General features: G+C 39.8%; 1 protein-coding gene across 1 annotated transcript in view; it reads right to left on the bottom strand.

Annotated features, from left to right (window-relative positions):
* Nucleotides 1-17169: 17169 nt before the first annotated feature.
* Nucleotides 17170-25074, bottom strand: part of LOC136865838 (lanC-like protein 3) — a 164844-nt gene continuing 156939 nt past the window's right edge. Inside the window, exon 5 of the mRNA XM_067142433.2 lies at nucleotides 17170-17745. Within this exon, the coding sequence (XP_066998534.2) occupies nucleotides 17498-17745 (248 nt within the window). The 3' untranslated portion in view covers nucleotides 17170-17497. The remainder of the gene's footprint in view (nucleotides 17746-25074) is intronic.

Raw genomic sequence — 25074 nt, 5'->3', positions numbered from 1 at the left:
TGCCCCCTTTGTATTTGGTTATGCAGCAGTTGGTTGAATATTTCCCTTCCTCTAATTTATGGCTGTTTACATTTGAGTCCCTTGTCAATAATTTTTGACACATAAATGAAACTCCTCTGGGGCAAGATTCTGGCATCCTAATGTGTTTCAAGAGAGCAAGTTGGCCATGTGGTTGGAATCGCGAAGCTGTGAACTTGCGTTGAGGAGATAGTGGGGTTGAATCCCACCGTCGGCAGCCCTGATGATGGCTTTCTGCAATTTCCCATTTTCACACCAGGCCGTTGCTTAATTAAAGCCACAGCCGCTTCATTTCCAGTCCTCCTCCTTTTCCATCCTTGCATTGCCGAAAACCTATTATGTGTTAGTGTGACGTTAAACCAATAAAAATACCTAGTTAATGCATGTGATTTCAAAATGAAATGACATTACTGTGGTTCTTTGAGATAAAACTGTAGGTCCTCTTGAGTTATGATTACCAACCTCAATGAAACAGCTAGTCATTTATTGCCTTTGTGATTTCGTGATAATGGGTTTGATCTGACAGGTTTGTGGGTTTTGAGTGTGAAAAATGCAGCGACTCATTGGCGGCTTCCAGCACGTTAAAGAACTGCTGCGGACAGCGTCTCTTAAAATCCCGAGCAACTGAAGGGACATTACACAAGTTATTATTATGTTATGATCACAGAAAAGTCCATTTTAATTTAGAGCTAATTTTCAAAATGTAGCATTGCTTAGTAGAAGATATGTTGATCAGTGTATCAAAGTGTTTATGAACCAAATTGATTGCTCTAATCATACCAATTTATATATCTTGGCATACGACTGTTATTTATTTATTTTATTTATTAATTTATTTTTATTTATATAGAGGGTAAGAGGAGTAGAGGGAGACCAATTTTTTACAATTTGTCTTATAGTGATGATGGGATAGGAAAGGCCTAGGAGTGGAAAGGAGGCAGCCGTTAAGGTACAGACCCAGCATGTGCCTGATATGAAAATGGGAAACCATGGAAAACCATCTTCAGGGCTGCCGACAGAGGGGTTCAAACCCACTATCTCCCGGATGCAAGTTCTCAGCTGCGTACCCCTAACCATACGGCCAACTTGCCCGGTAGAGGGAGACCAAGATGACAATGGTTAGACTCAGTTTCTAACGATTTAAAGATAAGAGAACTAAGGGAGGCCACAGATCTAGTTATAAATAGAGGATTGTGGTAGCAATTAGTAAATTCACAGAGACTTGCAGGCTGAATGCTGAAAGTTATAACAGCCTAAAATAAAGAGTATTTATTTATTTGTAAATAAGAGCTTACATTGTAATAAAAAATGTAGTCTATTACTCAATACTCTTATAATATAAGAGAAAAGTAAGCATGTACATCATGGAAAACAACGTGAATTTAGAAGAAACAAATGTTTATCTCTACAAACCCAATGCTTGTTGGTTGGGGTGGTCTCAGTCTTGTAAGTTAACTATACTCATTAATAATAATTAAAATAATATTAATGAAATAACATAAATAGTGCATGCTGCAGTGAAAATATGTTGCTACAGATACTAAAATATTGTCCAAACTTAGCCTAAGTTCTAGATTATAGGCCCTACATGCCAAATCAGTAAACGAAAGGGTAAAAATCATAGCACCCCAAAGACATTCCTATGTTGAATGATTAAAATACCACCAAGATACTGTTGTTTCTTGATATACTCAGCTTGTAAAAATAGAAATGAACTAAATATATTTAATCAGTCTATATTTTTCATCCATTAACACATGAGAGGTCGCGCGAAGACAAATTGTTCATGCTTCATATTTTAATGAACTGCTGTTTTCCTTTGGCGGTGAATGCTCTGATAAAAATATAAATATGTACCCTGTGTAACTGCCTTTCGACTAGTACTAACATAATTACCCAGTAACAATATTTTCTCAATGTAAAAAAAAATTAATGAATTTTGTCGCACAATCTGGCAAAGTTACGAAAGTTTTTAAAGAGCGCGAGAGGTCGTGCGTGAGCAAATTGCCGCAACATTTCCATTTGTACATTTCAAAGAATGATTTGGTCACAATTCAAGATAAAACTACAGCACCACACTTCACTGAAAGCCAACATAAACCTCATGAACTTTACTTAAGAAACTTTCTTGGAAATGCAGTCACGTAAGAATGCACTACGCGAGGGGTCGCATGACGGCAATATGCCGCGGCAGATGCGAGAGTGAAAGAAAACTTAAACTACTCCGGAACGCAGCAGGCAATACACTGACGATAATCAACGTCAGGAGAGAGGGAGGGGAGGGATGAAATGAGAGCCCTAAGCCCGACAGCGGTTAGCAACGAAATTATTAACAAATATTTAAAAGTGCAGCAAATTGCCGCAGGTGCGACCTCTCGTATGTTAACAAGCCTACCCTCCTTATTAATTTTTGTATTATGCTTGGATAATATTTCCATTCATATGCTGCCACTACATAGATACCCACGACCTTGTCTTCTTCCTTAAAAACCTTAATTGCCTCTCTGACTTCAGAGTCTGAACCTGCAAGCCAGTTATCATCTGACTCAGCATGCACAACACTGTCTTCGCCACTTTCTTCAGAGTGATTGGACGAGCGGACTTCATTTTTAGTATCTTTGTATCACTTGAGGAAGGTCCTGTTATGGACATTGCTGATGAAATCTGCAAACCTAGGATGGAAATTATTTTTCCAGGCATAACATTGATTCGCCTCTTTCTGATCTGCTTTCTCTCACTTATTTTTTTTTTGTACCAGATCAAACTTTTCTTGATGAATGTGATTGCATAACCTTCTTTGGACCTCTTCTCTGTTTGTAGGATAACTTCCACATTTCCTAAATTCAACATGCAGATTCTTTGCCATAATTTTTTCAACTTTATCTGCCAATTTCTTTACCAATGCTGGAACCTCCTACTTAAGGTATTGTTATACTCCTGATGCCAACAGTAGATTCCTTCCACTCTGTCAAGATTGTCTTCCAGTGTCTCTTCAGTAGCTGGCAAAATGTCTCATCTAATGGCTTGCATATGGTGGCAGAGTTATGAAACACTGTTGAATTAACTTCAGTGTTGATATGTGAGCTCAGGTTAAAGCAATATTACCGAGCTCGATAGCTGCAGTCGCTTAAGTGCGGCCAGTATCCAGTATTCGGGAGATAGTGGGTTCGAACCCCACTGTCGACAGCCCTGAAGATGGTTTTCTGTGGTTTCCCATTTTCACACCAGGCAAATACTGGCTTAATTAAGGCCATGGCTGCTTCCTTCCCAGTCCTAGCCCTTTTCCGTCCCATCGTTGCCATAAGACCTATCTGTGTCTGTGCGACGTAAAGCCAATAATTTTAAAAAAATTTAAAAATTCTTCAGTTTATCCCAGTTATGTTTTGGGTAGCTGAAGCCACCCTCGTTCATTTTGGTTTTGGCTAGGAGGTTTAAGGCAGGATGCCCTTCCTGATGCCACATGATTTTTGAGATGGGGCGTCTTAGTATCAAAACCGGCCAAGTCACTCAAGGCATATTTTTCAGTATGGACGAAAAACCTGTAGAGACAAAGCAATGATGGTCAGAAAAGATTTTTTTCACAGTTATATCCTTAATGGTTTAATATTTAAGTTCCGCTGTTTTGAGAAATCTAACTCATAATTAACCCATCTTTTTTGTTAATTTAAATTTTGACTTGGCCGTTTTTGTTGCAATTTTGTACAATTTCACAAGGTATGAAAGTAAAACTTTCAGTTCACCACTCGGAACAATATCCTCATTACAGCACACAATAATGACACAATACGAGCACACCGGAAATAGGATTGTTTTAGCCCCAATTATGGCAAGAAGCCCACGAATACGTAAATCAGTGTTGCAAACGAACAAAAAACAAAATATTATGACTTCAAAGAATATACATTACAAGGAACGATTTTACCTACTGATATTATCACATTGTTGCTTAATGTAACAACACAAGATCCCACACAATAATGCTGCATCATAAAGATTGTCACTCGTTCCTTGACTTGGCCGGTTTTGAATTCACTGGCTGCATGACTTGGCCGATTCTGTTGCACGACCGAGAATTCAGTGCTCTATAACATGAAGACATGGACGATTTTAAAGCATATTCTTGTTTCACCTGATAGTGCTATACTTCTACTTCAAATTTATAACCTTAACTCATTTTCGTAAATTTTGTGACTTGGCCGGTTTTGATACTAGACGCCTCAGATGCAATCTCAGCCCAGGATTGGCTGGGATTCAAACATGTGAACTCGAGTTATCACCATGTAATACTTTTAGCTCTTCTTGCATTTTCACAATAAGAAGGATTACATTCATAAAAAGTCTGTTGTAGTCGAATCATCCTGCAGGGCCCATCTTTGGTCTGTATGCTGCACAAATGCTTAGACTTATAGTGAATATAAACAGGGGCGAGTTCACCATCTGTATTCGTGCAGAGCACAATGAATGTACAAGCCTTGGTGGAGTTCCTAACTTTTGCAGGATATTTTGTGCCCCTCTTTCTAATGATTTTACAGGATCCGGGTCATCTACGAGGTTCGTCTCTTAGCTGCCATAACAGTCGATATATTCTGTGCAAACCTCGGAGTCAGAATGGGATTACAATTGATGAATACCATGTTTGTCCTTATTGACTTTGAATAATAAAGTAATAATTCCTTTAAATGGAATATTATGTATTTTCCACCATTCATTACTTTCAAAGATATAAATACATACAGTAGAACATGTTTCGGTCTATTTGACCTCCTCCAGCTATTAAATAGAATGTGCTTATTTAATAAATTGTTGTATTGTTATGGAAACATACAGTATATAAAGATTTTGAGTGTTTTTTTATCATGAATTAAAATATTCTTTGAATAATGATGATTTCTAATGCTGAAAATGCCACACACACCCAGTCCCCGAGCCATTAGAATTAGCCAATTAAGTTTAAAATCCCCGACCTGGACAGGAATCGAACCTCTGGACCAAAGGCCTGCAAGCTAACCATTTAGCCATGGAGCCGGACATCCTAAAGGTTACTTTCGTTGATATTTGCCAAAATAATGTTGTGAAATGAAACTGCGGAGAGATGGAGTAGTCCAACCGACATTCCTTAACCGTGAGGCATAATAGTAATCACTTTCTCCGTTGGGCAATCTGTGGCTGAGTTAAAAATAAAAAACTTTGTATGATAAACACTGGATGTGTCACCAGAGATCTTATACATACCAATTTTTACATCTCTTACCCTCAGTTTTTAAGATATAAGTAATGCCATAAAAAGAATTCAATTTTTTCACTTCCTTTCACCATGCCCCCTTAAATGAATTTTACAAAAACAAAAATATACGTGCTTCTTTATTTATAAAGGAGCTTCCAAATACCAGTTATCACGACTGTAACAACTTCAGTTTTTGAGATATACCGGTATGTATGCATCCTCATATATTTTTATTGAATAATAAGTATCCTTACACAAATAATTCCACTAATTTTTCAATTCTTCCACCCCCATTAAGTGGATTTTTCAATAACAAAAGAAGATGTGTTTCTCCATAGTTTTTAAAGGAGTTTTCAAATACCAGTTTTCACGTCTGTTAACATCTTTAGTTTTAAGATATAAGTATCCTCATACGAAGCATTCAAATATTTTTTCAATTCATTCACCCCCCATTGAGGGGGTTTTCCTAAAACAAAAGAATAAATCTTTCTTTGCTTCGAAAGAACATTCCATTTACAAATTTTCATGTCTGTAACATCTTCAGTTTATGTTATATAAGTATCCCCATAAAAATAATTCAACTCCTATTTCACTGCCCTCCCCCCCCCCCAATGCACGTGTCTTTATTTTTAAAGAAGGTTCCAAATACCAATTGGCGAGAAAAATGTTGTTTGGGATCTCCTTTAAAAAATAAAGAAACAGGTTTTTTTTTTCTTTCAGAATTTTGAGACGCTTTCTGTAAGCTTTCTGATGCTTGACATTGGCAATTTTGAACTTTTTGGAAGAGTTGAATTAATTTTGTGAGGATACATACATCACAAAAATTGAAGATGTTACAGGCGTGGAAATAGGTTTTTGGAATCTCCGTTAAAAGTACTCTCTTTTCCAACTTGAGAGAAGACTGTTTCGCACACGTACAGTTCTATATCACATGGTCATCTTAGCCCCAAAAGGCAATACCACAAGCATGGTTTACAAAGAGTTTCTGGGGTAAATGGAACTAATTTTTTGGTGAGTTTTTATACTTTAGGTATTTTCAGATAATGTCCTACTACAGTACCGAGGAATGATTTTTATCAAATTATGAAATCCACGCGAGCAAAGCCGCAGGTAACTGCTAGTATAACATAATTATAAAGGATACACATTCTGGCAGTGTATGCAGCGGTAAGTACACAATAGGCTAAGTACAGAAACTGATGGCTGCTGTATGTACACCTACCTAGATATTAGAGGCATGCATTATTCAAACTCGAGACTGGGCAAGATGCGCCTTGCTGCATAAACAACCACCACTGCACAGGAGTGGAACGTGTAATCTAAAATGCCTGAGTTTGCTCCATTTCTTTTGACAGGTGGGTGCCCGTCCTTATCAGACCCCACATTCAATATCCTGTGACCACTGCTTCTGTTCACTGATATTTTGGTGACGAAGTAATTCCTTACAATGTTACAGAGTATTTGCATCATAATTAGGTACTTAGGTATATGACAATGCAGACGATGTCCAGAATGCAACCTAAATTGTGGATGTCGGTTATATTGAAGAGATGCTACATAGCACAGCCCGCTGTGTTGTTTGTTCAAAAGAAGTAAAATACGTTAGTAGAAATACTTGTGGGATGATCCGGCACTTAAAAACACACTATATCAATGAAGGCGAATCGTCACAGAACCCCTCCGGCCAGATTGCGGATCTGCATCATAAGAAGCTACCCTGTTGACAACAGTTGTGAAGTATCCAGGCAGGTGTACATCCTATCTACAGTTATTAACAAATTATAAGGGTTATTGAGCTAAGATGTCCACCTGAAATAACCCGTGACCCGTTTAAGATACGACCCATGGGTGTATATCCCCCATTCCTGTTTCGTACGTCTGAATTATTACAATAATGCTTCACAGTATTACCTTACGCATTGTTGTTTGTATCTTGAAATCTTGGCGCCTTTCACGAGGACAATGTGCGAGTTGTTTCCTTATTTATAAATGCATGCTCTCATTCATGTTCCACAGAAGATGCAGTACTGAGGATAAATGTAAGTTTCGTTCACAAATGGCATGATATATATAATTCAATTATTGGTTTGGGTAAGAGTATATTCATATTAGGTATCTATATAGAAAATGTCCTCTGTTGGCTCATAAACATTGGTTTATCGACTGTAAAACTCGTCTGGGTCGTTAATGACACGGTGAGCAAATATCGTAGCACCTAGTTTCTTTTCAAAGTTTCCAGTTTTTTGTTATTTTCATGTATAATGAAGCTTAAAATCATATTATCTGCTTACTTTTTCATGGGTTTATGGTTTTATGTTGTGTTGTTTTATCAGGGCTTCGTGAAGTCTGACTACTAGTTAAATACTCGAGCAACTCGATACTCGGGTTAAGTGTCCTCGAATGAATGAAAAAGACATGAACTATTGGAGCAAGATTTTTATGACTGCTGTGTAGATGAAGCAAACAAGATTTGTGCTGTACGCTGGTATGACAATGGTGTTGTTACCCTCCTCTCCAGTGAATTTGGTGTGCATCCCGTAGGAACTGTGAAACACTATTCTGTTGTCACCAAGAGTAATATAGATGTACAAAGGGCACTAGGAAAGTTTGCAATACGCAAAAATGGTTGGCAGGACACCCCTGTTATAGTGAGGGATGAAAAGAGGGGTAAAAACCAGTCTAGAAGACAGCAAGGCGCGACCTTCACACCTGTTGTTACCAGGCAGTGGGACTGAAACCAAGTTAAGGTGTCAGTGTGGTCTAAAGGTGAATATCGCACAATTATCCGCTACAATTTTGCTCATGGATTAACTGTTGACCAGTGCCTGGAGGAAATGACTCCTGTGCTGGGGAAAGACTGTCCACATTAGACAACAATTTTCCGCTGGTACAAAGAGTTCCAGAGGGGAAATTTTGGGGCTGAAGACGATCCTCGTTCTGGGCGACTGTCTGAATCAGTGACTAAGGAAAACATTGAAGCTGTGAGGAAAATGTTGCGTCAAGAGAGGCAGTTGACATATCGGCAGGTAGAAGAGACCCTCCACATCCCTGCATCAGCTATTCATTCAATTCTACATGACCATCTCCATGTTAGAAAGGTTTGTTCCCTTTGGGTGCCCCATTCACTTTCAGAGGAACAAAGGGCACATCAAGTGAAATGGTGACAAAAAATGCTAAAACAGTTTGAAAATGGGACTTCGCGTAACATCAATAGAATCGTTACAGGTGACGAAACTGGCTTTATTATTACAATGTCCCAACAAAATCTCAGAACAAGGTGTGGCTGTTTGAAGATACTACAGTGACTGCGAAAATCAAGGTCAGGGAAGAAAAGAATGATTGCAGTATTCTTCACTAAACGGGGCATCCTGACTCGGGTTGTGCTAGAAACACAAAGGACAGTTACTGCAAAGTAATACAGTGAGACTTGTCTGCCTCAGGTCATCCAGGCTCTCAAGCAACTCCGTCCAAGGTCACGGCTCAACACTTGGCTCTTGCATCACGACAATGCTCCAGCATATCGTGCTAATGTAACAATGGATTTTCTTGCCAGATCAGGGTTGACTGTGCTTGATCACCCTCCATACAGTCCTGATCTTGCCCCATGTGACTTCACACTCTTCCCAGAAGTGAAGATGAAGCTGAAAGGGCGGTCTTTTGCATCCGACGAGGAGCTTCTGGAAGCATGGGATCAAGAGTGTGAAAATGTAATCGAAGAAAAGTTGGTTCAGTGACTGGTTTTGACGTATGGAGAAGTATATTGAGTGTGGTGGAAATTATTTTGAAAAAGTCTAAAGCGTTCACTCACATAGCAAAACTTTCCTAGTGCCCTTTGTAGATCAACAAATGTAGCTAAAACTACAGCACCTATCCGGGGGTGTTGATCAGATGGATGGCAATGTTTTCACCTACCTGATTGCAATCAGAGGAAAGAAATCATCTTGATTTTTGACGTAGCACAGAACAATGCTTTTCAACCGGCAAAATCAATGGGATACTCATCAGACATGTTGAAGTTCCGCAGAAAATTTGCAAGGTCACTTCTAATGAAATGTGGCTCACGAATATCGCTTTCCATGACCAAAACGCCCCCTAGCTATTACTCGGATAATAACTACGTCAGCAAGAAAGAAAACTGCAGAGCATCTCATTGTCGTGCACGACGACACTCCATGACAAGGGTTTTTTGTAATTCTTAAGGCCTTAAGAGGATTCAGACTGAATTCTTTAACTTCCTGGATACAGAATAAAACAATTGTAAAGATACGTTTTAGGAGGAAGAGAACATCTCCTAACACAACTTGTTATTTTGTATGGTATGTGGTACGTAATAATGGAGCATTTGGAGCAGGATTTGGCTCAATCACATTCTATAATCATATATTACTAAAAAAGTGTCAAATGAGCAATTATTCTATGTATGAACTACAAAATAGCCGAAGAAATAGAAAAAGTCAATTTCTAAAGACACAGTATCTGCCCTCCGGATCGTTAATAAAACAACCGATACAAATAACAACATTATTCAATGTATGAATGTATTTAATGTATGTAGTATGAGTTCTGCACCTCTAAGGACTACTTTAGTTGAATATCATAAAATTGTATTTAAAAAAAGTTACGGGCATATATGGGTTAAGGAGCTCATAACCGGGCGAGTTGGTCATGCGGTTAGGAGCGCAGCTGTGAGCTCGCATCTGGGAGATAATGGGTTCAAACCCCACTGTCGGCAGCCCTGAAAATGGTTTTCCGTGGTTTCCCATTTTCACATCAGGAAAATGCTGGGGCTGTACCATAATTTTTTTTTTTTTTTTTTTTTTTGGCTGGTTGCTTTACGTCGCACCGACACAGATAGGTCTTATGGCGACGATGGGACCTTAATTAAGGCCACAGCTGCTTCCTTCCTATTCCTAGGCCTTCCCTGTCCCATTGTCGCCATAAGATTTATCTGTGTCGGTGCGATGTAAAGCAAAGAAAAGCTCGTAATTCAACATGCAGTGCTTTCCTAGGCTTTTAACAAAATATATAAGCACACACGTTTCCATATGAGAACTGGTGATGATATACTATCAAGTTTACACTCGTAGTTACTGGGACGTCACACAGATCACAGCACAGGAGAATCCGTCTCGAGATATGTGACGTTAGTCTCGAGTCTCAACGAGAGCATTGCCCATCACTATCTTAAACTGTTCACGAGTTATGTCAGGTGGACTTCTTAGCTGAATAACCCGTATAAGTTGTGAATAATTGTTATTAGGATGTAATCCTACCTGGATGCCTCACAATCGTTGTCGGCAGGGTAGTTTCTTGTTATTCAGACCGGGCCGGAAGTGTTCTGTGACGATTCCTCTTCATTGATATTGATATTATGCGTTTGTAAGTGCCGGATCGTCCCAGAAGTATTTCTGCCTATGCATTTTACTTCTTTTGAATAAGCAACACAGTGGGCTGTGCTATGTGACATCTCTTAAAAATAACTGACATCCACGACTTACGTTGCGTTTCGGACATCGTCTTCAGTCACGCAGTGATAGTGGTACGGTACACTACTCTACTTGTGCGAGTCAGAGGTGCGCGGTAGTGGTAACCACTTGTGTTTTCGTTTAAGTGTGGTGCGGGAGTGACAAGCAATGGAGACCGACAGTGGAGGAACGTCGGCGGTAACCGGGAATTCCTTACGAGTGGAGCGTGAAATAGTAGTACCTATAGAAGAGGAACCCATAACCAATTCATTCAGTAATACGACACGACAGCAAGGTTCTCAGTCAACTGAGTCTGATGAACAGAGGCGTAATACGGAAGTGGTAGACCGTTCTAATTCCGAACAATCTAACAATCAATCCGAGGTGTCCCAAGTGGCTTCTACCCCGGAATATTATAATGGTTTTCATCATGGACCTTTCTTTGTATTTGTTGAATCCATAAACGAGCAAAACATCGGCAATTTACACCCTATGGCTCTTGGTCGCCGATTTTACGAAACTAAACTCAATGTCAAATCGATCCAACGTAAAGGGCGTAATCGACTACAAGTTACCTTCCATACGGCTTCTCAAGCAAACGCATTTTTGAGTAATCCTATGCTTGAAACCCTCAAAATTAAAGCTTACATTCCATCATCACAAGTGTTAAGAGTAGGCATTATTCGTGGAGTTGAAAAAGGTTTATCGAATGATGACATATTACAGTACCTGGAATCCGAGGCACCAGTTAAAAGCGTGCAACGACTTAATCGCCGTGCAATTCAAGATGGCGAAACCCAATACCTTCCTACGGGTTCAGTAAAAATTGTTTTCAGATCACAAACATTACCCTCCCATGTCGCCTTATACAAGGTGTACATGGAAGTTGAACCTTACATCTTTTCACCCATTCGCTGTCGCAAATGCCAGCGCTATGGGCATACAATTCGGCAACGTCAAGCGAAAAACGCTCGTTGTGGGAAATGTGCGCAACAACATGAAACCCAGGCGTGTACGGAGCAATTTACACAATGTGCGTACTGTAAGAAAAACCATGTCACAGGTTCCTCAATTTGTCCTGAACATAAGTATCAGGTCACCATTAAAAAATTAATGAGTACTGAACACATATCTTTTCCCGAAGCTAAAGCCCGAATCGCCCTTCCAATTTATCATTCCGAGCAACAAGAACTTCAGTTCCCTCCTCTATCGTCGAATCCCCCATCCCCTGCGACTCCCAACCCGCGTAAGCGTAAGTTCACCCGAGTGATCATGCAATCTCCCCCTCCTACACCCGAACCCGGTTTCAACCGACAAGGATACATGGCCATTCTGCGAAACGAACCTTCGGTTCCAGTACATTCGATCCCGTCAACGAGTGCCATGCAACAACCTCTGCAACTAGCATATCCCTCAAGTGCGCCCACATCTGCTAGGCAGCAACCCTCTACAACCCTTCAAGATATACATTATCCTCCTTCCAAGGAACGCCTTCAACAAGAAATCCAGCAATTGCTGGTAATGTTAATCCAAAGTATGGGTCACGAACCTCAACTTCACCATGTATTATACAAACTACGAGACTCTATCATGAACATACTAGCATGATTACTTTACTCCAATGGAATTGTCGAAGTGCCGCCTCTAAAAGACACGAGTTACAAATATTGCTGAATGAAACACGAGCTCATTTCATCTGCTTACAAGAAACGTGGTTTCAACCGCATTTCATTTTTCGATTACGAGGTTATCAAGTTTTCCGACATGATGGTAACGGCTTTGATGGAGTTGCCACATGTGTTCATACTTCCTTATCAGTTACACATTTCTCTTTACAATATATCATCCCGCACACTTATGCTGTAGGAATAGTACACCATAACACTTGCTTCTTAAACATCTATTGCCCTCCCCACATTTACATTACTCAGAATCAATGGATGCATTTTATTCAACAATTTGACACATTTCCACATCTTTTTCTTCTCGGTGATTTTAATTGCCACCACACTGAATGGGGATGTATGGTGGATACAATCAAAGGTTCCAATTTACTTACTACTTCAACTCATCAGAATTTGTTTCTTTTAAATGACGGCTCCCCGACCCGTTTAACTCCGCCTGGATCTCCACCCAGCGCAGTAGACCTTACTTTCTGCCGCACAACCATGGCCCCTGTCACCACCTGGCATACATTATCTGATACTCACACTAGTGACCACTTCCCAATTCTCATCACATATGGTATTCACCCACCACATTCCCAGTTTCAAACATCCTCCTGTATAAGTAACGTCCGATCTTATAAAAATTTCAATATTTCTAACTATCAATCATACCTCAATTATATCTTGCAGCAGAAACACAAGTCCCCTATTTCCTTTTCCCTCTTACTCCCTTATTTAACCCAATATTTAAACATGTTTCATCCGTGTCGACCATTAAAAGTGACGACCCACCCACAGGAATAGAACTAAAATGGTGGGACAAAGAATGTCACGATCTTATTCATAAGCGCAAACAATTATTCAAACAATATCGCCAATCAATGACGCAGCAGCATTATTTTCAATTGCGAAAACAAAGCTCGTCTTTAATGCAAAAAAGCGAAAAGCTTGGCAATCTTTTATCTCTCAATTAACTCCACAACTTCCAGCAACGAAATTTTGGAACGCGATCCGCATGATCACGAGAACTTTCCAATACCAAACTTCTTCTGCTTATCCGCGACAAGTTCTAGAAGATTTTTTATACACCCTTGCCCCTGTTACCGTAAATCCACTCTTTCTACCCACCTCACAGAATAATTCTTGTTCTTTATTTCCCTTTTGAATCCAATTACATATAACGAATTACACTCTGTATTATGTACCGTCAATAGCTCATCACCAGGACCTGATGCAATTACATATCAAATGCTCAAGGCCTTATCCCCCCCCCCCATGTCCAAATTTATTTACTCAAATATTATAATAGTATTTTCGAGACATTACATGTACCAGCATCATGGAACGAGTTTTTCATCACACCCATTCTGAAACCAACAAAACGACCTACCGAACCTGAAAATTTCCGAGGCATAGTTCTGGGATCGTGTATACGCAAAGTCTTTTGTAAAATCCTTATGAAACGAATGGCGTGGGTATTGGAATATCACTCGCTATTACCCAAGTATCAGTTTGCCTTTCGACGGGGTAATAGTACACAAGACCCTATCATTATTTTCTTACTCGACATCTTGTTAGCAAAATGGCGGAAACAATCTATCGTGGCAGTTTTTTTGGATATTAAAGGGGCCTATGATGCTGTGTTATTGCATATCCTCTGGGAGAAATTATTTAGTGCTGGATTCCCCATCCAATTCCTTTCTATCTTAAATCAACTATTTACTAACCGCCGGTTAACTATTAAATCTCCCCAACACACAATTGATAGCCGTTATACATCACAAGGTTTACCACAGGGTTCGATACTCTGTGGAATTTTGTTTGCCCTTTACATGAAAGAGCTCGAATCTCTTGTGCTACCACACGCTCGTATTCTAGCTTAAGCGGATGATTATGTTATTTACTGTGCTGACTCCCACATTGACCTTTGCAGAGCCACAATATCTCGGGTTTTAAGTTTAGTCTTTCAGTGGCTAACGGCCCATGGACTTTCCCTTTCTATACCTAAATGTGCAGCGATGATCTTTACACATAAACGAACCTTTGATAAAAGCCCTATTAACTTTGACACCTATAGCATTCCCTTGGTTTCACAACACTTATATTTAGGAATATATATCGATCAAAAACTCACATGGCAAACTCATATATGACATCTTATTAGGAAATCTGATCGTTATATCACCATCATACGAACGGTAACGAAACGTGCATGGGGTGCTGACCCCTTGTCAGCACTACAGCTATATCATGCAACCATTCGGTCCATTTATTGATTTAACCTCTAAACATAGTTTATTAGCTTTGGATCGTCTCCAATTTTCCGCACTACGTATCAGTGTGGGTGCCCTCCGCACAACACCAACTAACGCTTTATTAGTAGAAACTACGGAAGAACCACTGTATATTCGCAGGATAAAACTTTCCAAAAAATTCCTACTTAAACATATTAGTAGAACGAACTCCCTTATTGTCCCTAAATTACAATTATTATATGAATATTATCAACAGCGTCCTCCTCCCAATCATCGGTATCCCGCCATATATATGGCTTATGCTGAAATCCACCATCTTACTGAGACTATACTTCGTACACCACGAGTTAATACGTATTCATACCACTATGACATTCAAACATTCCGTCCTTCTATTATCATTGCCCCTTCTGATGCATCAAACCAAGCAATGTCTGCACCTTATCCCACATTATACGCTCATAAGAAATTTAAAAGTCCCATAACCTCACCAGATTACCACCTATTTACCGATGGGTCAAAATCAAATACTGGAGTCGGAGCAGCATTTTACGATCCACAATTACTCATTAGCTTTAAATATCCGTTACCTAATAATTTAACTATCTTTACAGCAGAATTATATGCCATATACCAAGCCCTCGTATATGTTCAACAGTTGCACTCCAAAAAAATAAATATATTCAGCGATTCTCAAAGTGTTTTACAAGCTCTGCAATCACTCGCCCCTCATACAAATACATATGTCTACGAAGTTAAGTCTCTTCTATTTCGACCTGAAACATCCGGTTTTGTTATAACGCTAATATGGATTAAAGGGCACAATCGGCACGTAGGCAACGATATGGCCGATATAGCAGCGAAAGACGCCAGTGCAGATACCGCGAATATATTACAAATCAAAATTCCGATTCCCGACTTTTTTCCACATATCAAAACTGCAGCTCAACACACATGGTGCACAAAATGGCGATTATCTGCTCGTACGAAAGGCCAACATTACTATCAAATTCAACCGAGTATTCCCACACTGCCGTGGTTTGCAAATGGTACGTATACACGACGTCACATTACCAATATCATCCGACTACGTTTTAATCATGCCTTAACCCCAGTATATTTAACTCGATTTCACATTACGAACGACCCAACTTGTTCCTGCGGAGAATCTGAGGGCGATAGTGACCACTTGTTTTTTCATTGCCCCCAATATGCACATCACCAGGCCATTTTAATGCAGAAATTGCTTAAAGTTCAAGTATCTTTCCCTACACGACTTTCAGTTTTGTTGCACCGACCTTCGCCTACGATCATTACTATTTTAAACAAATACCTTGATAACACTCACATAAAATTGTAATTATGATCTAGTTTTTCAGTTGTTTTGTTCCGACATGTTTGTGAGGTGGCACTTCTATATGTTCCTGGTGAGTAGATACTGTATCAAGGTTTTTATTACTTTCCGATCTTGTACAGTGTAACACGTTACTCCTATTCCAGCTTACTAAGTTATTTGTGTCTCTGCTCAGTATAGAATGTAATACTTCCATGAATCTACTCATACCCGATATAATTTTGCTTCTTTAAGTGCATCTATCTACGTGTGATCATGCTAAAATCGGGCATTAGTGATGTAACCGTGTGCTTTTGTGATATAAGTGTAATATATTAATTGTCTCGTGACTGGGAAAGAATTTGTTGAATCCCAAATAAATATCCACAAGACAAGACAAGACATCGTCTTCAAGTTGTTCAACACAGTTCATATTGCATCGTCATATATCGACGCGAATTATTATGACGCGAATACTCTATAGCAATTTAGATTGCACATTCCACTCATGCGTAATGGTGGTTGCATATGCAGCAAGGCGCATCTTGCCTCGTCTCGAGTTCGAATAATGCACGCCTCTACTATCCAGTTACGTGTACCTGAGTAGCCGTCAGGTTCTGTACTTAAACCACTCATTCGTGTACCTATAAGTGCATAAAATGCCCGAATGCGTATCCTTTATAATTATGTTATACTGCGTCAAAATAGACCTCGGTATAAATTAACGCCCTAGTCGCTTGTTGACACGTATTTACGAAAATGAGAAGGCCCGTGGTTGGCTATACGCATATGCGGAACAAACAACATTCAGCTCCAACTACCTGCAGGCCTACGACACGCTGCTCGCCGCACATTGTGGGGACAACGTTCTCGAGAGTTCTCGAAATTTCTCGCGAGAAATAATGCCTGCGCTAGTCTCGAGAAATGCCGAGAAATCTCGAGACCTCGTCTCAGACTGCCCATCACTAATGCCAGGACTCGGCTGAGGGCCCCGTGGTTGCCAACCCACGCTCCAAAGTTCAGAGCCCCTGAGGCCCCTTTTAGTCGCCTCTTACGACAGGCAGGGGATACCGTGGGTGTTATTCTACCGCCCCCACCCACAGGGGTCCCAAGTGCGAACTGTGTTGCAGAGATCGTTTTCATGCTTGATCAAAGAAGCTATGAATACTGTTCCAATTGTTGGCTAGGAAGAACACTAATTTAATTTTACTTCAAACACTTTATTTTATTATTACAAAATTAAATATTACATTTACTGAATACCAATGTATCTTAATATTTTAAAAGGAACTAATAAGAATTTCTGAAAATAAATGTAATTTTTATCATAAACCACTGTGGCTTAGTATTCGTTTAAAATGAGAGTAAACGAGGAAGTACAGAGAAAATAACAGCCTCTTAACAATTCTATAGAAAGCAGTCAACTCACAAAACATCAAATTTCACAACAATAAAATTGCAAAGAAAAGGATTTCACAATTCAAAATACAGTCATAAACCTTATGATAATGAATAAGTATTCTAGGAAGGCTTATTTAGAAAACATCCAAGAATGGAAAAGCTGCCTCCTCTGGCTTGTAAACATCTGCTAAATAGCAAACAGTGCCAGCAAGTCCTTCATACAAGCTGAATGGGGAATCTGGAGTACGTGCTCCCTGCTTAAACTCTGGGGTATTCATGAAGTCTGCAAACTGAAGAGCACGGTACAGATGTTTTTGATCTTGGGTCAGGCGATACAGCAAGAGGAATACATAGCCATTCCCTGCTACTCCATGGCATATTCCTAAAACAGAAATATATATTTTTGTAATTATACGACTACCAGTAGTTCTGTTTGATCTGAAATATGTGTGAGGAAAGGGGGGGGGGGGGTCAGCAGCAGCAGCAGCAGGTTTTGACATAAGCAAGGTTTTAAAATGTTTAAACAAACAATTTATAAAAATCAAATACAATGTTAGATTCTAGGCAAGTTTACAGGAAACAGGAAATGCACAGAATTGACACTAAAATCTCAATATTTTTTGTTTCTTAAAATGAATATCTTTACAAATAATATACTAGGAGTATCTATTGACCCAGTTGTTTGAGTCTTAGGCAACACTGTAGTTTATGGGATAACACCAAATAGAGATTATCCATTTAGGCCTTTAAGGGAGTGGTTCATACAAGCATGAGTATCTAGAAATTTGAGTCATTAGGGTTAAGGAGCTAAGCTTCAAATCTGAACAGTGTAGGTTCAAATCATCATATCCCACAGCAGGAGGATTACTTTTATTTGAATAATGTCAAGTGGAGGTGCACAAAATAGTGACCAGCAATAGGATGTTGTATGAAGTGTACAATTTCAAAAAATTGTACAGTATTTTAAACTATAATAAAAATCCTTTTAGAAGGGTGGAAGGTGGGGAGATGCTGGAAAATTTTAAAAGGTTACCCTTCTTCTAGCAGCTTACGTTGTTGAGGCTGTTTATGTGTTCTTCCTTGCCCATATCTCTTCATTCCTTGGCTTTGATGTTGCTTAGCTTCTGATCTTATACTTGATTTGTGAGTTTTCTTGTATCACTTCTTGGCTTTTTTTTTTTTTTTTTTGGCCATGAGTGTTTCAGGGATGTTGAAAGTTTCAAGATATTGTCTAATCTGTTTGTACCAAAGATGATGTTTTCTTACATGACTTAGCACTGTGGATCATGCTTCATTCTCCAGTCTTCTTAGGTGTCCATAAAAACAAGAGGTATGTCTTGATAATGGTGTCTATTAAAGGTTCTTGTTTAACCTTTATCGTACTTAATTGTGAGTGCTAGCACATATATCACACCCTCGCAATGTATTTAGAAGTGAGAGATATTATTGTCAGTATTTGATTTATTATTATCATCGTCAGTATTTCCGTTGTATATTTTGTCATTGATATTTGTAAGCTGGGAGGTCTCCATATGTGGTACGAGTAATTTGTTTTGTATGACAGTTGGGAAAATATTGCTAGTCATAACTCGGGAACTTTGTATGACTAGTGTGAATAGCCCAGGTCTGGTGGACTTCTTGTTGTAGTTGGGAAGTTCTATGACTCATGTGAAACACCTGAGTCAGTAGATGCTGTTATTGTCTTGGGGACAGGAAGACGTTCAGGGCGTGGTCTTGACTAGAGGATATACTCATGATTGGCTGGCCAGGATCAATCTCGATGTATCATCTGAGAGGAAGGGGGAAGTGGAGGTCTATATAAACTTTGACATCACAGCGGAAAAGAAACTGGACAAACGATACGGGAATGAAGTAGTGCTGGTACACTTACAACTGGATATATGGTACTGGAGTGACATGGCTGCACTATACTGGACTGGACTTCAAATGTTTGTGGAACGTGGCTGACCTACAAACCGTGGAGTGCTTAGGCACTGGGTATTGTATCACTTTGTGGTGGCCTGGTATTATATGTTGAAGGTTATCTCAGACTTTCCATAATTTATGTTCAGGAACGACAAGCATGTGTTGCTCAAGTGAATATATGTTTAAAACAAGTGTTAAGAGTCAGTGAACACAGTATTATGAGCAGTGGCGAAACTACTTGGAGTCATTTGAGGCTATGCCTACCCTAAGAATTACGATTAAACATAACTATCGTAACAAATGTATCTGCTGTTGTTATTGTGTTGAATCAACAATAATCTCTTTTTGATATGTGCTAAATGATGACAGCAGATGATGTGCTTCGCTGATCGCCCCGCTAGATGGCGACAGCAGACTACTTGTTCTGACAGGGAGGCAGTCTCTAACTTGTCTCACCCAGCACTTTTTGTTTTATTTCCCTTCTGTCAGCTTGTGAATGGCGCGGGGTGGTGGAGGAAGGGTACGTTTACCGCCTGCACTCCCCTCTCCTCAAGGTCTAGAGCCCAGAGAGGCAAGCCTCCTTGCTATTTGAGAGCATAGTAACTCCCCACGCGAAGGTGACAATGAAGTACCCTATTGTTAAGTGTGTGCTTTTCTTTTGAATCAGTAGACAATCCATGCATTATTGGCTGTATTTGTGACAATTCAGACATGGACTGTTAGTTTTGTAAAACGAGACAATAATATCAGGCAGGCTCTTCATTCATAATCTGACAGCGTTTCATTCATTTTTAGTAGACCCTCAAAAAGAGCTCATCCTCTGGAATCCAAAGGATTCAGACTTCCACAAGCATATGCTACCCGTTGGAGCTTTCACTCGAGAGCAGTCCACACAATATTTTCACACTATGATGATCTAAGACAGGTTTTTGAAGACATTGCAGAGAATGATGAGGGTTGGGACAGTGAGTCGTAAAATTCTGCTGTAGGGTTGCTTAACATACTCAAGAAGGCCCAATTCATTTATTTGCTCTGTCTCTGTAGATAAATTTTTGTTTATAGAGACCATATCGTTGCTCTACTGCAACATAAAAGCACACCTGATGTAATTCTGTGCAATACTGAAATTAGAAAAACCACTGTATACTCAAGGTTCTGCAATCAGAATATACAGTATCATCTTGTGTTGTAAAATGTCGCAAAATAAATAACGAGATAAATGTAGATGACAGGACATTCCAAAAGCTCAAAATGTTAACATATGCAGTTCTTGACACCTTAATTATGCAAATGGAAATACGGTTTGGCGATTTTGAAAGCATCCAGTTTGAGTTGTTGGATCCAACTCAGTCCATAGTTTACAAAGAGAGCTTCCCTGCTATTAAACTCAACAGTCTTATGAGCATTTACCGCTGTTTTAATAGGAAAAGACTAGAAAGTGAATTGATTAAGATTTATTTCGATATAGAAAAACATTTGTCCCCTAAAATGTTTACATTACATTGTCCTCAATGATCTCGAACCAGTATATGTGGAAATGTCTTATTATTATTATTGCTCTTTGTTTTACGTCGCACCGACACAGATAGGTCTTATGGCGACGATGGGACAGGAAAGGCCAAGGAATGGGAAGAAAGCAGCCATGGCCTTAATTAAGGTAGATTTGCCTGGTGTGAAAGTGGAAAACCATCGTCAGGGCTGCCGACAGTGGGGTTCGAACCCACTATCTCCCGGACGCGAGCTCACATGTGCGTGCTTCTAACCGCACGGCCAACTCGCCCGGTTGTGGAAATGTCAAAATTGATTCCTTTAATATTAACATTTCCTGTGAACACTGAAGGGAGTATGAGCACTCTGAAGAGGATAAAAACATACTTGCATAATTCAATGAACAATGAAAGACTCAGCATTCTTCGTACCATTTCTATCGAGAAAATGCTTGTGAAGAAATTGGTGAGTGATCAAGTATTGAAGGACCGAGTGATTGACCATTTTGCAACCAAGACAACTCGACGTTTGGAACTACTGTACAAGAAACTTTAAGGTAATATTTACTGCCTACCCATTAATTAACTAATAGCTTCGCCACTGATTATGAGGTACGGTATCTGTGTGATAAAATAAGTGCCGATTACGAGAATCGGCAAGTCGTGTTTATAAAAAGACAGTGAAGGGTTCTTATCTACATATATGTGCATTGTTCAAATGGTGGCTTAGTTCTCGCTTATGTTTTCCCACTGTTTTCATTGTTGTTGTAAATATGGAGTCTTCCAGCAATATTTTGTGTGTGTATTATTTGTATATTTTGTGTGTTGAGGAGGTGCTCATGTCATAAGTTATGAATTTCATTATGGTTCGTATTGACAATTGATCACTATCAAAGGGTAGGAAGGGTCCACCTATTCAATACTATTAGTATAATACAGTAGTATTGAATAGGTGGACCCTTCCTACCCTTTGATAGAGGTGCTCATGCACGGATTTTATTGAGAATATAGTTATTTTAGAATCAGTGGAGTTATTGATGAACCTAGGTATAGTTCCTACCTATTTAGTCATTTTCAGGAGGTTAGGTAAGGCCTGAAGCAGATGTACCAGTATGCAGCATTATGTACACGCCCTGGGAGATAAAGAATTATCATGCTCTGTCTAAATTCGAGGGATCCATTCTGGTGAACTCTACGGACAGTTTGATTAATTATTGTTATTAATTTTATTAATTTGATTTATTGCAAACATTTTATTTTTTCAGAAATTTTATTTATTTATTTATGATTATTAATATTAACAGCAAAGTTACAAATGGCACCCAAGCATCGGGCAATGATTATAATTAATTATTATTATTATTTATTGGTATTTACAAATAGTTACAGCACACCCTGCTGCCTGACAGAGTATCCGCTCGCTCCGTACACTCATTTGGACGAAATTTCCATCCCTAGTAACATTAAAATCTGCAGAATTTAATTTATTAATTTAACCACTGTTATGATCTCTTTTGGTCCGTAATGACTTTTACCATTAAAGTAAACTCGTGTCCTCATCCCGAGGTGGTGCAGCTCTTTTCAGGCACACCCCCATTGGAGGTGAGCTGCATGTACCATTTCAACCACATACCAGCCCTCCTGCCATTCTTAAATTTCTGGCAGTACCGGGAATCGAACCCGGGCCCCCGAGGACGGCAGCTAATAACACTAACCGTTACTCTACGGAGGCGGACACTTACCATTAATCTCATTATACTGAAAAGCAGGAGTTTAATAGGAGTCCACCTCGTCAATACAATTCACTCTTTTAAAAAATAACTTTGTTTATTACATTTATTTACTAGTATATACAAAGGGCGTACTATATTATTTTACACTTTATTTTTTGTACATCCGGGTATGGTTCACATTTCACATTTGAAGGCAGTGACATGTAATTAGTGTCTTGTTCCACCGTTTGGTAGCAGCACACGCACAGGGGCCAGCGAATGCACTCGTCATAGCCATTTCATAACAACACTGTCAGCGTAGGAGCAGACAACATGGAAAGCAACCGTCAGGGACAGCGCTATATGATTTGGTTCCTGTGGAAAGAAGGCGTGACCACAGCAGAAATTCATCGGCACTTGGTGGCAGTCTGTGGGAAACATGCACCATCACAGACAACAGTTTACAACTGGGTGGAAGGTTGGAAAACAGCGTGCACATCGGTGGCCATGTCTCATCACCAGTCACAAGCCTAGCCATGAAGTCGGCTGGATCTTGATCATGGCGTTGCAAAAGTTCTCTGCACACTTCCACATGCCTCTGCTTTTCATCTGCAGACAAGAGTCTAGGCACCCACGTGGATGACACCTTCCCCAACTGTAAGTGGCTTTGCATGATCCGCTGCAGGGTTTTTCAGCTAATTCCCATGGCTGCCTCCATTTCTGTAAATGTGATGCATTTAGTTCCTTTGCTGGCCTGTTAGACCCGGGCAATGTTGGCTGGTGTTGACACTGTCACATTCCTTCCAGAACTGGCTCCCTTGTCCACCGATGTGTAACCTGTTTTCCAACCTTCCACCCAGTCGTAAACTGTTGTCTGTGATGGCGCATGTTCTCCACAGACTGCCACCAACCGCCAATGAATTTCTGCAGTGGTTACGCCTTCTTTCCATAGGAACCAAGTCGTACAGTGTTGTACCTGACTGTTGCTTTCCATGCTGTCTGCTCCTACGCTGACAGTGTTGTTATAAAATGGCTATGATGAGTGCATTCGTTGGCCCCTGTGTGTGTGCTGCTAGCAAACGGTGGAACAAGACTCTAGTTACACGTCACCACCTTCAAAAGTGAAATGTGAACCATACCCGGACATAAAAATAATAAAGTGTCCATTCTCTTCTTCAGAATAAATGATTCCCTAAAAAGATTGGTAACTTGATTAAAATTACACATTACATTATAATTAAAAACTTATAATCAAGACTGTTGTTAGGACTAATTCTTCTTCTTCTTCTACAACAAACTTTGCACCATTATAGGATTACAAATAAAACTCAAGCTGCCAGATGTAAATAAGAACTGCTGTCCACTTTTCTTTATTAGTAATAAAGTATCTGGTGTACTCTACAGAATTCCTCCTAATAAAAAAGTGTATATCATGTTAAAAAATTTAATTCACAGCACAGTTCCATCAATGACTTATTCTCCTTGTGTAGGGTGAACTTCTTAATTATTAACCATGAGAGCTAGTCCTAGTTCGTGAACCACGGGCAACGGCTCAGCGGCCTAGTAAGTGGTCCCGAGAGTCGGGATACCAGCTGCTATGGAATGGAAGTGGGCATCTCGGACATGTTCTGAGTCATGGCCATCCTTGTGCTCAGGTGGCTAGGACTATACAATCCATCAGTGGTCCATAACCTGTTAGAGGAGAGATCCTCAGTTGGACTATGTGTAAGTAGGGTGGCATCCTGCTTCATGAATTTACCAAGCTCAGAACATTTTAAGCAAGCCTCGGACCTATGGGAGTAACGGAGTCCCACTCCCGTTTGACAGGTGAGGGACTCCTTGGAAACAACTTGGCGAATGAAATGGAATTCGATGGGAAGCTATCAATATTAATGGGGCTTATGGAAAAAAGAAAGTAGAACTGGCTGAGTCAGCAAAGAGTAAGTGATATTCAGGTAAGGGGAGATAACGAGGGAGAGATAGGAGATTATAAAGTGTACTTGATAGGTGTAAGAAATGGAAGGGCAGAGTATGGGGTAGGGCTGTTTATCAGGAATACCATTGCACGCAACATAGTTTCTGTTAGGCACGTAAATGAGCGAATGATGTGGGTAGATTTGTCAGTTGGAGGAATTAGGACAAGAAATGTGTCCGTGTATTCACCATGTGAGGGTGCAGATGAGGATGAAATTGACAAGTTTTATGAAGCATTGAGTGACATTGTCGCCAGGGTCAGCAGCAGGGATAGGATAGTGCTAATAGGTGATTTCAATGCGAGAGCTGGAAACAGAACTCAAGGATACGAAAGGGTAATTGGTAAATGTGGGGAAGATATGGAAGCTAATGCAAATGGAAAGCGTTTGCTGGACTTCTGTGCTGGTATGGGTTTAGCAGTTACGAATACATTCTTCAAGCATAAGGCTATTCACCGCTACACATAGGAGGCTAGGGGTACCAGATCCATAATAGACTATATCTTAACCGACTTCAAATTTAGGAAACCTGTTAGGAATGTACGAGTTTTCTGGGGATTTTTTGATGATACAGACCACTATCTGATCTGTAGTGAACTAAGTATCTCTAGGC

The sequence above is a fragment of the Anabrus simplex genome, chromosome 1, assembly GCF_040414725.1.
Source record: "Anabrus simplex isolate iqAnaSimp1 chromosome 1, ASM4041472v1, whole genome shotgun sequence".
NCBI classification, from domain to species: domain Eukaryota; kingdom Metazoa; phylum Arthropoda; class Insecta; order Orthoptera; family Tettigoniidae; genus Anabrus; species Anabrus simplex.
This window is presented reverse-complemented; position numbering and strand designations above follow the sequence as displayed.